This window comes from Colobus angolensis, unplaced genomic scaffold (assembly GCF_000951035.1).
Source record: "Colobus angolensis palliatus isolate OR3802 unplaced genomic scaffold, Cang.pa_1.0 Scaffold32, whole genome shotgun sequence".
NCBI classification, from domain to species: domain Eukaryota; kingdom Metazoa; phylum Chordata; class Mammalia; order Primates; family Cercopithecidae; genus Colobus; species Colobus angolensis.
Genome location: NW_012116488.1, coordinates 11450354 through 11467689, shown reverse-complemented (window position 1 = coordinate 11467689; position 17336 = coordinate 11450354). Strand labels below are relative to the sequence as shown.

General features: G+C 50.5%; 1 protein-coding gene across 2 annotated transcripts; it reads left to right on the top strand.

Annotated features, from left to right (window-relative positions):
- Window positions 1–4324: 4324 nt before the first annotated feature.
- SERPINA5 (serpin peptidase inhibitor, clade A (alpha-1 antiproteinase, antitrypsin), member 5) lies at window positions 4325–16781 on the top strand. Of its 2 annotated transcripts, none has more exons than XM_011951522.1 (6): window positions 4325–4447; window positions 4572–4667; window positions 10218–10853; window positions 12896–13166; window positions 13601–13748; window positions 15721–16781. In XM_011951522.1, the coding sequence occupies exons 3-6, from the start codon at window positions 10235–10237 to the stop codon at window positions 15901–15903; spliced, it is 1221 nt and encodes a 406-aa protein (XP_011806912.1). In that variant the 5' UTR covers window positions 4325–4447; window positions 4572–4667; window positions 10218–10234; the 3' UTR covers window positions 15904–16781. The 2 variants fall into 2 exon arrangements, with proteins under 2 accessions (XP_011806912.1, XP_011806913.1); XM_011951523.1 differs by having other exon boundaries at window positions 4359–4447; window positions 4572–4595.
- The last annotated feature ends 555 nt before the right edge of the window (window positions 16782–17336 follow it).

Genomic DNA, 17336 nt, shown 5'->3' with positions numbered 1-17336 from the left:
TTCAGCTTCTTCCCTCCCCCAAACCTGGGAAGTCCCTCCCTCCAAGCCACAGCTCCCTCTGCCCCACCTCCTTCCCAGCCTTCTCATCAAGGAGCAATCTGCCTTGACCATCCCCTTGACTTGTCAGCCTGCTGGCCCTGGGATCCTGCTCCCACCTCCCCAACTAGATCACCCTGGTGGCTTCTGTGGACCAGTGACTATCCTTATCTACTTGAATGTTCTGCTGCACCTGACACTGACAGTGGCATCCCTTGTCCTCCCTTGTTATCTACCCTTGTTCTCCTCCTTCCCGGCCATCATCACCTTTGTGAGCTCTCTCTCTGCTCAGGCTTATGCTGAGGGTCTCAAAGTTCTATGCTTCATCCTCTTTTCTTGTCCTCTCCTTGCCCCAGGAGGCCCCCTGATCCCAGGTGCTTCCTTCACTTTAGTTCCTGTCTCTGTTCTTGCCTCCAAATCTCTCTTTAAACCCATTCACCTGTGTCATCTCTGCCAGTAGGCACCACAGGCCCTTCAGGCTCACTAGGTCCGAAACTGAAGTCATCATCCTCCATACAGGCTTCCAAAACCTACCCCTCAGCTCACACCAGATCCATTCTCCTTCCTTAATGTGTCTCCTCCTCTCCAGACTCACCCCTGGTGCCTTGGCACACACCACCATCATCTCTCACCTGGATTACCACAACAGTGTCACTTGGTCCTGTCTTGATCTCCAGGCAACCATACCCATGACAGCCCAAGATAATTCCTCCCTCCTTCTCTTACAGAATGAAGTTCATCCCTGGTTCCCAGCCCAGCAGGACTTCCAAGCTCCCCATCTGGCCCTGATCTGGCTTCTCTCTGTCCTCCCCTCCTCCTCTCTCACAGGCTCCCGGTGCCCCACCACCCCCTCAGGCTGTACTGCTATCACTCCTGTGGTTCTCTCAGCCCAAAATGCAGCCTCCCGCTGCTGTGCTGTAAGCTCTTCTGTCTGTTCCCTTCTCTCCACCCAGCCAGGGCTGATAAAAACCTAGACAAGGTTCAAAAACCCAGATCCAAGGTCACCAACTTCACAAAGCTTTTCCTATTCCATTCCTCTCTCCAACCACAGGAGAAAGGACCATGCCTCCCTGTGTGTCTTTACTATGGAGACATGTGTCAGAGCATTGATGCTCTGTCTTTAGTTCATCTATTGAGATATTGATCTCTTTTCATGAGGCCAGGGGCATTTTCTGGGACATGGTTAGAGCTCAATAAACATTGATATTGGAGGGATGAAATGAAGGAAGGATGGATGGAAGGCTATAAGGATAAATGGATGGATGAATAGATGGATGGAAAAATGGATAGATGGGTGGGTGGATGTATGAAAGGATGGATGGATGGATGGATGGATGGATGGATGGATGGATGGATGGATGGATGGAAGAATGGATGAATAAATGGGTGGATGGATGGGTAAATGGATGGAAGGAAGGAAGGAAGGAAGGAAGGAAGGAAGGAAGGAAGGACGGAAGGAAGGGAAGGGGAAAGGTAGTACCAGTATGCTTTAGCTCATGCAGGCAGGCAGATGATGGGCAGAGGGAAGCATGGTGGCTGATTATAGGAGGATCATAGCAGATGTTTAAGGCAAGATTGACAGCCCCACAAAGACTGAGAAGACAAGAAAAATGGGAAAGTTATTAAGACACAAGGCCTAGATCAGGAGCTAGAGGCTAGATCCCAGAACAAGACAAGAGCCTAATAACTCAGGTAGCCAACCCACCCCAGTTTGCCAAGGTCTTTGCCAGTTTTAGCACTGAATATCCCACACCATCAGAAATTCCTCAGTCCCAGGCAAATTGGAATGGTTGGTCACCCTACTAGTGATTAAGACCAGTGCCCCACTTCAGAGCAGAAGCATCAGCCAGGCCCTGAGTGACATCTTGTAGGCTCTTGAACTGGTCTCACTCAATCCCCATGAGGCCCAGTACCATGGAACAGAGGGCAGGGAGGCTGAGGGCCAAGCAGAGGAGCACCTGTGCTCAGCAGGGCAAGGCATCACAGGGGCCAGCATTGGTTTCTCAGCCCTTCTCCCAGAAATCACTTCCCCACTTTGATCCCTTCCCATGCCCTGCTAGGCTCTAGGACACCAAAGTCTCATATTCTGGCCACTGGCTCCCCCTATGCAAGCACCCTGGGTGTTATGGACTGAATTGCATCTCCCGCAATTTCTTATGTTGAAGTCCTAGCTTGTAGGACTTGTTATGACTGTTTGTAGCGATTGGACCTTTAGGGAGTAATTAAAGTTAAATAAGGTTATAAAGTAGCACCCTAATCTGATAAGACTGGTGTCCTTTTAAGAAGAGGAAGAGAAATCAGAGAGCTCACTCTCTCCCTCTGTCCACTCCCTCTCTTGGTGTGTGTGTGTGTGTGTGTGTGTGTGCATGTATGTGTGTGTCCAGTGTGGGCTCACTGAGAAGAGGCCCTGGGAGGACAGTGAAGGCAACCATCTACAAGACAGGCAGAGAGCCTTCACCGGAGACCAACCCTGACAGCACCTTGAGCTTTAATTTCCAGCCTCCAGAACTGTAAGAAAATACATTTCTATTGTTTAAGCCAGTGTGTGTTTAACCCAGGCCAGCGTGAGGTATTTTGTTACAGCAGCCAGAGAAGACTGATAGACTGGGATGCCATGCCCCCGAGACCCCTTCCAAATCTTTCCTTTCAAAACTCACCCCCGTCAGTCCTGATTCCTTCAGAGTCCTTTCCGTGTGGCAGTGGGAGTCATGAGTTACCTCAGACTTTCCCCCAAATTCTCAAGACATTCCTTCAGGTGTAAGCGTGGGAAACGGCACATGATGTCTTTCCCTACTGGGTAGTCAGAGCACAGACAGCACACACAGGCTGGAGATGGCCCACAGGAACTTGGTTAGCCCACCTTTCCCAAAGTAGTTTCATCTGGAACCCATCTGGGGGGTGTTGCCCTAGTTTCTGATGGCTGCTCTAAGAAGTTATCACAAACAGTGGCTCAGACAACACAAAATTCTTCTTTCATGGTTGTAGAGGCCAGAGGCCTCACCGGGCTAGAATGAAGATATTGGCAGGGCTCCACTCTTTCTGGGGGGCTCTAGGGGAGGATCCATTCCTTGCCTTCTGCAGCTTCTAGAAGCTTCCTCACTCCTTGGCACCTGGCTCCAACATCACGTTGACTTTTCCTCTCCTGCTTCCACCATCACATCACCTTCTTCTGACTCCAATCTGCTGCTTCTTTCTTATGATTGTAATTAGGACCCAGCTGGAGATCAGTGTCTCCCTTGAAGGGTTGTTGTAAGGATGAAAAGACATAATGTGTGTAAAGCACTTGGTGTAATACGCGGTCTTTTTAAAAGTGTGAATAAATACTAGTTCTTATTATTTCTGTGGATATCCAACAGCCCCATAATTGGGCCTCAAAACCACGAAGAAGGAAGAGGAAATGTCTCAAAGGTTGATGGACAGTGTTTGCTGAACATCAAGATCACTTTCCACGTATAACCTCTGATTTGCTCTACCAACTCCACACCCCACCTGCAGCCACACAAACTTCCATGATCACGGCCATACACAACACACTGTGTCCCCCAGGCACAGGGGACCTTGGAAACATAACCAGGTTTGAGACAGCACCCTGCACCGCTGTCTTGGAAATGCTCGTAAGAGTGTGTGGCTGAGTTAGGGAACCTGGATTTCAAAGCAGAAAGGGAGAATCCACCCAAGCCCATAGAAATCCTGAACGCAGTTCCTTTCTCAGCAATAAGTACTGGCCTGAGAGTCAGCCACCTGGGCACCAGCCCCACTCTGCCCCTAATTAAATGCACGACTGAGAATTCCCTTCATTCTTCAGAGCCCCAATTCAGTGATTGGTGCAATCACAGTCTTGGCTACAGCGACCCATTCATTGCAGGCATGGTGAGACTCTCAATCTCTCTCATTCCCACTAGAATCCAACTATTGGGATCTATGACCCAGTCAGCATCGCAGGCCTGTGGGGAGCTCTCAGGCTCAAGCCTATGCCCCGATTAATCTACAAGAAATTCGCTGCAGAAAACCAAGGAATAGTGCCTGAAAAAAGAGAGGGTTTGCTGGAGCTGTCCCTTTCCCTGTCTCTGGAATACCAACAATGGGCAGGCTCTTTGGTCTTGTCTCTCAGAAGTGCCCATGCCATTCCAGGCAAATGGTGACCTGGTTGGTGGCGTAAGTCTTGGGGGGCAGCGAGTGTGCATCGTGGTCAAAGCCTCTGGAGCAGGCAGCTGCGTCTGCAGGCAGGCCTGCTGGCTGGAAACCTGCCTGGAAAGGAAAGGGCTGGCCTAGGGCGGGGCTAGGGATGGGTGGAGACAGGGCCGGCTGTGGTCAGTGACAAATGCTAGCTGCAATCCAGCCAGCCCTCTGCCCTTTCCTGAGCCCGAGGGACTGCCACCTCCACTGTGTGCACGCTTGGCTACAGGACACAGTAAGTACAGATGCCTCAACGGGAGGTCCCGCGGGCTTGAGGGCATGTGGGGCGAGGAAAGGATGGACTCTAGAGTTTTGGGGTTTGGGGGCTGCAAAGCTCTGAAGGAGTCTCACCTCTGCAGTTTCAGGTATCCAAGGCAGCAGAGGTGAGTGGGTCCCCTGAGCTCTGTGACCTTATGCTCCACACTAACTCTGGCAGAGCCTCCGTTTCCTCATAGGTAAGATGGAAATAATTATACCCTTTGGATGGTGTGACTGAAGATCAAATACAGCGGGTGCTCTCACTCAGCACATCTGGCCATGTCTGCAGACACATTTGGTTGCCACAGCTGGAAGGGAGATGGCGGTTAGTGGCATCTAGAGGCCAGCGATGATGCTGCTGATCCCACAGTGCCCAGGACCAGATCGCAGAGCATCATCCTGTTGAAAAGGTCAATAGGATCAAGGTTGAGAGACCCTGAAATAAAGCTGTGGGGACAAAATGTCAGCTGGATAGGAGGTGCTCAGTAAATGGCAGCTTCTGTTGTTTTCTGTACCTGGAGTCTTGGGCCTTTGGAAATCAGGAACAATGATCTAATATTATCTGCTTCCCTGAGATAAGGGCATCTTGCCTGGAGGCTGCCACCCAGGCCGGTTGTGGTAGCTGCTCATGATAGACAGTAACCATGTGGCAGTTTGTTAAATGAACAAAATGTAAAAATAAAGTAAGCAGAATTTTTTGTTTTTCTGAGGGTAGGGTTTTTGGCCAGATACACAGCAATAAAAGGGGAAAGCACTTCCTTGGGCCAGTGTCCTTGCTCGTAGATCAGGAAACCGAAGCATGAAGAATACAGGCAGCAGATGCCTAGCGGTGATGGACGTGTTCATGGTGTTGACGGTGATGATAAGTGACAGATGTAGATTCATCTCCAAACTTGTCAGGTTGTAGACATTAAATATGTGCAACTTTGTGAATAGTAGTCATGTCTCAATCAAGCGGTTTTAATAAAGAAATAAAAGGAAACCAGAGCTGAGAGACAGGGAGGGAGTTGTTCAAGGTCATCTGGCAAGTGAGCCCCGGGGCGGAGAGAGCTCAGCTCTGGGTGGCTAGCCTGGCTTTTTCCACTGCTCAGTGTCCAACTTGCAGTCTAATGTCTCTGAATTACAGAAAAGGAGACAGGGGTCAGTTCATTCATTCATTCATTCATTCGTTCATTCTACAAAGGTGTATGGAGCATCTCTCATGACTGCAAGTTCCTGAAGGTAAGAGCAGCACAGGTGAGGGTCCCATGCAGAGAGAGGCTGGAATGAAAAACGTCAATGACAAATGCATATATAAAGGCATATGTGTAATTGAAGGAGCTTTGAGAGAAACAGTCAAGGCACTGTTCCAGAGAATAGCTGTGGGAGGGGAAAAGGTCCAGTGTGATAAGGTATTGCAAAGAAGTGACATTTAAGCAAAGGCCTGCAGGCTGTGCAGAAGTTGGCCTTGGTGAGAAAGGTCAGGGGAGGGTTCCAGTAGAGAGGGAAGGTGTGCAAAGGCCCAGGGTTAGGACAGAACTTGCTGCATTTGAGAAACTGGGAAAAGTGAGCCTGGGGGTATCTTGTGATCCAGGGCAGAGCAGGTCCAGGCCAGGTAGAGCCAGATCACAGGAGCCCTTGTGGGTTAGAGCACAAATCAAAGTTAGCATTTATCTGAAACACAGGAGTTGGCCATGAGTTTCTTAGGCGAGGAAGTGCTGTGACTATATTTATGATTGAAGGAGATTCTTTTATATGCTGTATATAGAAAGCCTTGCACGGCAAAGAAAGGAAGCTACTGGGGTAGCCCAGGGGAAGATGGTGGGAGATTCCATTGGGGGCAGTGAGAAAGCCAGGGAGACGCGGCAGTTTTAAGACCTGTTTTGGAGCTAGAACTGACAAGCCTTGCTGATGGGCTGGAGTGGAACAGGAAGTCAAGATTACTTCTTCTGGGAAGTTCTGTTCCTGGGTCTTTAGGATGTAGAGGAAGCTATGACTTTGTCTCTCATCTCTGCCTGGGCTCCAAGCCTCACATCCCTCTTTGTAATTAGAAGATATCGGACAGACCCTCCTCACTAACACAGTTCCCACAGCTCAGTCCAGGGCAGAACTGGGCATGACTTCGTTACCCAACACGGGAAATATCAGTCAGCAGATTTGGGCTTCATGGACGGTGGGGGCCAGCGGGAGGACTGACCAAGGCCCACCCATCACGTCCCCAGCACCTGCCACCTCAATTCACCTTGGCCTGAGATGACAGATGAACTTGACTGATCCCCTCTCTTCCCTCTGCAGAAATGCTAAAGTCAGGGACCAGGAGAGGGGCAGCCCGACCAGGCTCTCAAGGCACTTGGTAGAGGCTGGTCTGGGGGATGGGAGGCTCCCAGGGCTTCACCTGTCTCTGTCAAAGCCGTATATTTCCACCAGAGGCCCAAGAGTGTGATGGTAAACCCCACTGCCTCTTGGAGGCGCCTCTCTGATCCTCTGTTTCTTCTTTTGCACTGTTAGGATAATGATACCAACTCCATGTTACTGTGGAGAAGTATAAATGGGCTAATACAGGTGAACCGCCTGAGGACACCAGGAGGTGAGGTCGAGGAGGAACGAGGTATCACTCCTCAGAGCCACTCAGAGACAGACTGTGCAGGAGTCAGAGGAACCCGGATTTTAATTCTGGTTCCAGCACTCAGTAACGGGAACAAGCTTTTCCACTTCACTTAGCCTCAGTCAATTCAATCTGTAAAACAGAGTGAGTTTACTTTTGGAAAACTCTGTAAAATAGAGAGCTTACTTTTGGTGAAGGCTAAACATAGTAATATTTATGGAGTGTCTAGTAGGTCTTGAATAATTAGTGGTTTTACTAAAAGATAGAGACAGTGGGCCCAGAGGGAGCAAGATTTCTGGGTCTCAAACGTGGAGCCCAGGAGAGCCTAAGTGAACCTGGGGCCCTCTCCAAACAGACCCTGGGGGAGGCTCAGTGCACACCCGGAGAAGCAGCTCCTCCCCATCGGATCTCTAGTGTTTGGCAAGGGGCAGGGGTCCCAAAGGGGTGTCCACAGCACACGGCAGACTGCACATGAAGAAACTGAGGCCCAGAAAGGGTGAGGCTTGCCCAGGGTGACCTAGCAGTTGCATAGATGAGAGAATGGAGGCCAGGGCCTCACTGGGACTCTCTGGTCAGCTGCCCCTGGGCTCTATCCAAGAAGGAAACTCCCCTGCTTCTGAAACTGTTCTCGAAATTATCAGCTCAGTGTGACTCTGTGGGGGGTTGAGCCACATTGTTTCTTTAGCAGCATCTCCATACATGGCTGGTTCCAACACTTGGCAGGAGGGACCATATTGTGCTGCAAAATAGACTCATTTAGAGGAGCCAGAGATTGAACCACCCACCCATGTCCTTCAAAGCTCTCCAGGCGAGTGCCATGGTGGGAACAGGCAGGGAGTGTTAGCGGGGGGAAGCCCAGACTCTGCTCACTCATTATCTGCAGATTAGGGCTATTGTTGGTGGCTACTAAGTCAGGGATTTCAAAATCAGGAAGATGCAGCACAGGAACGGAGGAGGCAGGACTCTGTAGAGGCACAGTGGTAACCGGGCCTGAGTCCAAGCTTTGCTAATGTTAGCAGGCAACTCCATCTCTCCGAACCTCGGATTACCCATCTGTAAAATAGAGCTAGCAGCAAGACGTACCTTTCTGGGTGGTATGGGGCTGAAGGAGTTGGCACAGTGCCTGAAAAAGGGTGAGGACAATGCGCCCAACTGCTACAGCAGAACCTTCTACATGAGCCTCCTTCTCAGGGGGAGCTCAGGGCGCAATTTAGAGGCTGGACTGGCAAGGGTGACCTGCTGGAGTTATTGAGCTTCACTTAAAGACAGGCCTACAGTCCAAGCCTGCCCAATTCCTGAGACCATTCTCTCTCCACTGCTGAGCCCCATGGCCACTCTGCAAGCGATTTCCCACGCAGCTGTTTGGGGCCCTTTGGAGTCTGGTTTTATTTGGGTCATGGGATGCTGTGACAGGCTGCCCCTGCCTGGTGGGGATCTGGGAACCCTGATGACATTGTGCCCATAGAGAGAGCCTAGCAGAAAAGGATTCTCTCCAAGGTGACACACAGGGCAAAGCTCACATCAGAAGCCAGGCGGGCCCTCTGCACATGATAATTAGCTGGCCCGGGTGCTGCCGGGCTCACAAGTGTGTGTGTTTGTGTTTGTGTGTGTGGGTGTGTGTGAAGCATGCACCCTATGATACAGTTGAGAATATGGGGGCCTCAGATGGGGCTTCTGCTGGAAACTGCCATACCTACTGCTCATCCTTCCACAGCATGTGCCCCCAAGCACCCCGTGATGTAGGTGCTGCTATCATCACCGTCTTACAGTTGTGGAGAGTGGCTCAGGGTGTAACTGACTTTCCCAAAATCTCACTGCAAGGGCACAGCAGGGCTGAGATTTGAACCCAGGCAGCGGCTTCAGAGCCTGGGCTGTTTCCTACTGAGGAGGGAGGAGGCAAGACTTCTACCCGTAGCCAGATGGGGAAGCATGGACACAGAAACAGCTCCTGGGTGAAGTGGAGGGAGGAAAGGGAGGACTGAAGGCAAAGGCCACGTCAGGAGTGATGGGAGACCCCACAAAGTTCCCCCTGAGAAGCTCTAGAGTCAAAGATGAATGCCTCCTCATCTAGAAGATGAAGAGATGTCTTTGCCTGCATGGGCTGCCGTCACAAAGTCCCACAGGCTAGGGGGCTTCAACAACAGAAATTTCTTTCCTTACAACTCTGGAAGCTGGAAGTCTGAGGTTTAGGCGCCAGCAGGATTTGTTCCTTCCAAGGCCCTTCTCCTTGGCTCACAGGTGGCTGCCTTCTCACTGTCTTCACCTGGTCTTCCCTCTGTGCGTGTCTCTATCCTGATCTCCTCTTTTTAAGTTTTGTGTAAGGACATAGTCACATGTCCATAGGGCCCATTCTAGTGACCTCATGCTAACTCAGTCCCCTCTTTAAAAGCCCTGTCTCCAAATATAGTCACATTCTGGGGTATTGAAGGTTAGGACTTAAGCATATGCGTTTTGGGGAGCACAATTCAGCCCAGAACAGGAGGACGGTGGAGATGCTCACATGAAGAGGGCAGGCAGAATTCCCCTAGGAGGGGAAGGTGTCTCTCTGTGAGACAAGGGAGGCATGGAGCAGCCCCTGGGGGAAGGAGAAAGGGACAGTTGGCATCCTGGCATCCTGCCTACCCCGGGGTGGATGCTCACTCCACGTTTGCTGAATGAACAGGGCAAGGCCAGCAGTGCTGATGGCCCCAGGTGCGTAGCTGGTCTGAGTTCATAGAAGGACCACAGGGCCCTGCCATGTGCCAAACCAAGACACCAGAGTGAAGGCCAGAAGCGCACATGGAAGCAGCTTAGTTCCCTGGTAACCTCAAGATGCTGATGAGACAAAGCAGAGCAGGGGGAATCCTCTCCCTCCATGTCCCATCCTCCAAAATGTGTCCCTTGATGTGGATGGGCAGGGAGGGTTCCTGTCCTGGCAGCCAGGTCCCTGCCTTCGGTCTGCACCTCCTCTCCCTCCTTCCTCTCTCCATTGTCCCTAAGTCTTTGTCCTGGAGCCACTGCCGCCCTGTGTAAGCTCTCATCCCCAGTCTCGGGGGTGCCATCCCTTCTCTTTGAAGCTGAATGGACCAAACCTACCCGTTGAGTGCTGGGTGGGGACATCTCTGGAAAATCAGTGCCTGGACCAGCCCCACCCCTCTCTAAGGACACCTTCTTTCCCTTTCAGAACAAAGAACAGCCGCCATGCAGCTCTTCCTCCTCTTGTGCCTGGTGCTTCTCAGCCCTCAGGAGGCCTCCCTTCACCGCCACCACCCCCGGGAGATGAAGAAGAGAGTCAAGGACCTCCATGTAGGTGCCACGGTGGCCCCCAGCAGCAGAAGGGACTTTATGTTTGACCTCTACAGGGCCTTGGCTTCCGCTGCCCCCAGCCAGAACATCTTCTTCTCCCCTCTGAGCATCTCCATGAGCCTGGCCATGCTCTCCCTGGGGGCTGGGTCCAGCACAAAGAGGCAGATCCTGGAGGGCCTGGGCCTTGACCTCCAGAAAAACTCAGAGGAGGAGCTGCACAGAGGCTTTCAGCAGCTCCTGCAGGAGCTCAACCAGCCCAGAGATGGCTTCCAGCTGAGCCTCGGCAATGCCCTTTTCACCGACCTGGTGGTGGACGTGCAGGACACCTTCATGAGTGCCATGAAGACACTGTACCTGGCAGACTCTTTCCCCACCAACTTTGGGGACTCTGCGGGAGCCCTGAAGCAGATCAATGATTATGTGGCAAAGCAAACGAAGGGCAAAATTGTGGACTTGCTTAAGAACCTCGACAGCAACGCAGTCCTGGTCATGGTGAATTACATCTTCTTTAAAGGTAAGGGCCTTGGGCCCAAACCTGCGCATTCTCTGGCTTTTCTGCTGCTTTTTTCTAAAGAATTCCCAATTCCCTCACATACGTAAAGGACGGGGAGTAGATTAAGTTCTTTCGGGTGCCTGCTGAGAAAAATTAAGTAAACAAGTAGCCAGAGAAGGTAAGATGAGTGCCTTCTTGCTGTGGATGGGGTTAGTGAGCCTGAGATGCTGTTTCCTCCATGGACGAAGAGCTGATGGCTGTCTTTGGGCTCCTGTGAGCATCCGAAGCCCCAGTTTTCATACAGGCTCTGAAGCATGAACCCACTGTGGCCACCATGATAAAGACACCAACACCTCAGCCACTCAGGGCAGGACACAGACCCCAGAAGGGCTTAGAGGGCATTTCCCAGTCCCCCATATGCCCCAGATCCTGGCCCTTCTGCCCTCATAGAGGCCAAGACTCCCTCAGACAAATGCTTCTTCCTCTGAAATGCCTCCTCCGGACTCCTCAGTAAGAGCTGACCTCTGCTTATCTCCCTGACATTCCTTGTAAGGATTTCTGTTCGTGTCTGCAGCTCCCGCCAGGTGCTGACCCTGTGGAAAGCAAGAATGGATAGAGAGGAGAAGAGAGGAGAGGAGAGGGTGGGAAGGGTTGGGAAGGAAGGTAAATTGTTAACACCTCCCCTTCCTATGGTCACAGATGGTATCTTTGGCCATTTGGGTGGCTATAACAAAATACCGTAAATTGGGTGACTTAGCAACAACAAACATTTATTTTTCATAGTTCTGGAGGCTGAGAAGTCCAGGATCAAGGCACTGGCAGATGCAGTGCCCGTTCCTTGGTTCATGACAGTGCCTTCTTAGTATGTCCTTGCTCGAAGGAGCAAGGCAGCTCTCTGTGGTCTCTTTTGTAAGGACATTGATCATGTTCGTGACAGCTCTACCCCCATGAACTAATCAACTCCCAAAGGCCCCCCGTCCTAATACCACCACCTCGGGGTTAGGTTTCAACATATGAGCAATGTGGGGACACACACATTGAGACCGCAGCAGTGAGTGTTGAACTTGGACTCTGAGATTTCCTATCCCCTGGTGCAGGGCGGTCCCCATTACACCAGATTGCTGAGGACAACTGGGAAATAAGCTAAGGATGGTATTGGGTGGGGTCTTCCTTTGATAACAATGAAGAAGTTGGAAACAGGCCAGGCGTGATGACTCACGCCTGTAATCCCAACATTTTAGGAGGCCAAGATGGGCAGATCACCTGAAGTCAGGAGTTCGAGACCAGCCTGGCCAACATAGTGAAACCCCGTCTCTACTTAAAAAATACGGAAATTAGCCAGGCGTGGTGGTAGGCACCTGTAATTCCAGCTACTTGGGAGGCTGAGGCAGGAGAATCGCTTGAACCTCGGAGGTGGGGACTGTAGAGAGCCAAAATTGTGCCACTGAACTCCAGTCTAGTTACAGAACGAGACTCCATCTCAAATAAATAAATTAATAAATTAATAAATAAAATTAAAAAAAGAAGTTGGAAGCAATTACTTGTAGCATTTTGTTCAGAAGTTCCCATAGGAAGGTAAGAGAAGGGTCACTGAAGACTTCCCAATGGGAAAAACCATTCGTTTCCAGGATCCATACGAACTTCTCTCTAAAACTTAAATTAAAATATTGAGAAGAAAGTGCAAACAGAGAAGCTCACCCAGATATCAGGTAGCATTCATGGCCAGCCACATTTTTTACCCTCTTCACTTGGAGATTTGGCCTTGAGTAAAACATTAGAGAATCAAAGAACATTAGGGGTCCAGGGCCTCTGAAGATGTGAAAACCGGCCTCCTTGTTTTGCAGATGTGGAAGGAAAAGCCCTATGAGAAGTCCGAGAATGGGCCCAGTGTTATGAAAGGACTTGCCTTGACATTCAAGAGGTTCAACAGTCACTGCTCTGAGGCTGCCATAAAGATGGTCTCTGCTGGCTATCTTTACTGTCTTCACTCCTTTTATTTGCAGCTGAGAATTTCTAATTCTTCCACAAAATTCTTTTTCGTTTTTCTTTCTTTTCATCTTTAGCTAAGTGGGAGACAAGCTTCAACCACAAAGGCACCCAAGAGCAAGACTTCTACGTGACTCCAGAGACTGTTGTGCGGGTACCCATGATGAGCCGCGAGGACCAGTATCACTACCTCCTGGACCGGAACCTCTCCTGCAGGGTGGTGGGGGTCCCCTACCAAGGCAATGCCACGGCTTTGTTCATTCTCCCCAGTGAGGGAAAGATGCAGCAGGTGGAGAATGGACTGAGCGAGAAAACACTGAGGAAGTGGCTTAAGATGTTCAAAAAGAGGTACTTTCAGACTACCCCAGGGCCAGCCTAACTCCATACAGCCCCAGGGAGACACACACGCCCTACCAGGGCCACACAGCACTGGTGGGAAGGACTCGCCCAGCCAAGGAGCTGCCTTCAAGCCCAGAGGCATCTTGTGACATCCAGGTCCTGGGATCCTAGCCCAGTTGGAGGGACAAGGCCTGGAAGCTGGGTTCCTTAGGGTGGTGCCAGAGTGGGCAGAGACCTCTAGGGCAGCCCATGCCCAAGTCCAGAGCAAGAGGAGGCTCATCCTAGACAAGAGGCCAGAGGATCCATAACCACCATTGTTCCTTGGGTTAAGGAGTCCTTTTTTTAAAGCATCAAAACTAAGAAGTGCATTATGAAGCCAAGGGGTGAAGCTCAGTGTGCCAATGACCTAGAACAGTCTAAGAAAGCTCCTTTTCCTTTTCTAGGCAGCTCGAGCTTTACCTTCCCAAATTCTCCATTGAGGGCTCCTATCAGCTGGAGAAAGTCCTTCCCAAGCTGGGGATCAGTAACGTCTTCACCTCCCATGCTGACCTGTCCGGCATCAGTAACCACACAAATATCCAGGTGTCTGAGGTGGGTTCAGAAGCTCCTATGCATTCGCTTTCCAAGATATTCCATTCTATTCTATTCTTTCTATTCCACTCTACCCCATTTCATTCCATTCCATCCCATTCCACTCCACTCCTCCACTACACTCTACTCCTCCACTCCACACCTCCACTCCATTCCACTCTACTCCTCCTCCACTCTCCTCCACTGCACACCTCCACTCCACTCCACTCCTCCACTCTCCTCTACTCCACTCCTCCACTCCAATCCACTCCTCCACTCTACTCCACTCCTCCACTCCACTCCACTCCTCCATTCCATTCCTCCACTCCTGTCCTTCACTCCACTCTTCCACTCCACTCCTCCACTCTACTCCACTCCTCCATTCCACTCCACTCCTCTCCTCCACTCCACTTCTCTCCTCCACTCCACTCCTCTCCTCCACTCCACCACTCCACTCCTCTCCTCCACTCCACTCCTCTCATCCACTCCACTCCTCCACTCCTCCATTCCACTCCACCACTCCACTCCAGTCCTCCACTTCACTCCTCCACTCCACTCCTCCACTCCACTCCTCCACTCCACTCCTCCACTCCACTCCACTCCTCCATTCCACTCCTCCACACCACTGCAGTCCTCCACTTCACTCCTCCACTCCACTCCTCCACTTCACTCCTCCACTCCACTCCTCCACTCCACTCTTCCACTCCACTCCTCCAATCCACTCCACTCCACTCCTCCACTCCACTCCTCCAATCCACTCCAGTTCACTCTCTTCTCTTCCACTCCACTCCATTCTATTCCATCCCATTCCATTCCACTCTGCTCCATTCTATTCTATTCCATTCCATTACACTTCACTCTTCCACTCCACTCCTCCACTACACTCCAGTTCACTCTATTCTATTCCACTCCACTCCACTCCTCCACCCCACTCCATTCCACTCCAGTTCACTTTATTCCATTTCACTCCACTCCACTCCATTCCGTTCCATCCCATTCCATTCCACTCTACTCCATTCTATTCTACTCCATTACACTACACTCCACCCTACTCCATTCTATTCTATTCCATTGCACTCCACTCCACTGCTCCACTCCTCCACTCCATTCCTCCACTCCACTCTTCCACTCCACTCCTCCACTCCACTCCACTCCAGTTCACTCTATTCCGTTCCACTCCACTCCACTCCATTCCCTTCCATCCCATTCCATTCCACTCTACTCCATTCTATTCTATTCCATTCCACTTCACTCCACTCCTCCACTCCATTCCTCCACTCCACTCCTCCACTCCTGCACTCCTCCACTCCACTCTTTCACTCCACTCCATTCCACTCCTCCACTACACTCCTCCACTCCACTCCATTCTATTCTATTCTACTATATTCTATTCTATTCCATTCCATTCTACTCTATTCTCTTCCATTCCATTCCAGTCCACTCCACTTCACTGTCTACTATTCTATTCCACTCCTCCCCTCCCCTCCACTCCACTCCACTGCACTCCAGTCCTCTATTCTATTCTATTCTATTCTATTCTCTCCCTCTTCCTCTCCCTCTCTTTTCCCCCAAGAAGCAAAAGTTTCACTTTATGTCTTATCCTTCATGTAATGGGAAGCCATATCCACCACTGTTCCTTGAGTTAAGGAGTCCTGTTTTAAACAATCAAAACTAAGAAGGCACTTCCTAGCTGTGTGATCTCCAAAAAATACTTGACTCTCTGAGCCTCCTTTCTCTCTTCTATAAAATTGAAGAATTACACCTTGCTCCAAGATGTTATGAGAATTCAATGACAGACACATGTGACGTCACCTCCCAGCACAGTGCCTGGGGCAGAGTAGCTGCTCCATTGTTCCATTTCCTACTTGTTCCATGGCTCAGTTGAACAGATACTTAGAGGATGATGCCCACAGGCAGAAACTTTGCCGTTTGATATGATGGCTTCACCCACCCACCCCTGCTGGCCTGGTGATGCCTGGTGTCTCCCCTGCAGATGGTGCACAAAGCTGTGGTGGAGGTGGATGAGTCGGGAACCAGAGCAGCGGCAGCCACTGGGACAATCTTCACGTTCAGGTCGGCCCGCCTGAGCTCTCAGAGGATAGTGTTCAACAGGCCTTTTCTGATGTTCATTGTGGATAATGATATCCTCTTCCTTGGCAAAGTGAACCGCCCCTGAGGTGGGGCTTCTTAACTCTACACGCCTCAGGGTGGGAGATGAAGGTGGCTATGCTATGGCCCATCTGTATGCTGGTAGCTAGTGATTTACACAGGTTTAGTTGATTAATGAGGCATTACAAATAATATTACTCCATGATGATTGCTTCCACCCACACAACTGCAAGACACAGGTGCCTTGGGGAAATTTGGAGAACATTCAATCTCGCCCTCACTCTTCATCAATGAAGATTAGCACTGAGATCCAGAGAGGCTGGATGACTTGCTCAAGTTCACCAGCATGTTAGTGGCAAAGAGAGGTCCAGAGTCCAGGCCCTTGATGCCCAGCTCAGTGCCACAAAGCTCAGTAGGAGGGTTGTTCCAGTGGAAGAGGGCCACCAGGAAGCACAGGTCCAAGGTTGGTCCCCCACCTATCAGCAACAACAACTGTCAGTTCATCCTGCATGGAAAAAATGTTGGAATGGAAGCCTGAAATGGGGCTACTGTTTTGGTCCCAACCTGCTGTGTGACACTGGGGCAACACTTCCCCTCTCTGGACCTCAGTTTCCCTCTGTACACAAGGATCAGATTCTTGCTGTGATCCAAGAACTCCGGAAATTATATAGAAAGGCTGGGGTGTGCCCTGTCAATCATGGTTGATTTCAATACACTCAAGTGCCATTCATTCTTTAAGAAAAACATCTGGATATCAAGGTGGAAATGGCCCATTTAATGATTGATTATATCATCTTGTGGATATAGTTGTAATCTTATGGGCCTGGCTGGGAGTGGAAGAAGGGAAGCCTGCTGCGAATAGTAGAGTATCAGTTGCAGGTGCCAATGACTAACTTTTTGAATTTTATGTTGGCATTAACAATAAAGCATTTTGCAAACACTGGTTATAACTGTCTTTATAGAGGCAGCTCTGGGAATGGTGACATTGATTGCTTACCATGCTCCAGGCCGGGTATCTGGCCCTTCACCTAGATGGTCGCATTTACCCCTCATAAGACTCCTATGAAGAAAGGCACCACTGTTATCCCCATTTCACAGATGGGAAAGGCAAGGCTTGAAGTGGTTAGGTGGCTTACCCAGTCACATATCTCCTAAGTGGTGCAGCCGGAATTTGGCGGGGAGAGTGTGGCCCAGAGCCCTACACTTAGTCCTGTACTCTGTGCTGTGGAAGAGAGATGACCAGGAGCAGAAGCTTCATTCAGGGGCATCTCAGGCACTGGCTACCCTGTAGCCAGGTGAGTTCCCTGCCTATCTTCACCAAGCACGATGTGTTTCCTCATCTGTCAAATGAAGAGGATCAGACACTCAATAACGGAATAAATGGGTGAGTGAGTCCTTTGTTGCATCCAAGTCTGACTCTCTGTGTGCCTGCCCACCCCACCCTGCATGTTCTAAGCATGCTTCCATGAGGCTGTGCCCCACCCTCTGATTCTAGAGTCT

Coding starts and splice junctions, on each gene's coding strand:
- SERPINA5 (XM_011951522.1), top strand. CDS start 10,235: ATGCAGCTCTTCCTCCTCTTGTGCCTGGTGCTTCTCAGCCCTCAGGAG. Junction 10,854..12,895: donor GAATTACATCTTCTTTAAAG/GTAAGGGCCTTG, acceptor TTTCATCTTTAG/CTAAGTGGGAGACAAGCTTC. Junction 13,167..13,600: donor CTTAAGATGTTCAAAAAGAG/GTACTTTCAGAC, acceptor TTCCTTTTCTAG/GCAGCTCGAGCTTTACCTTC.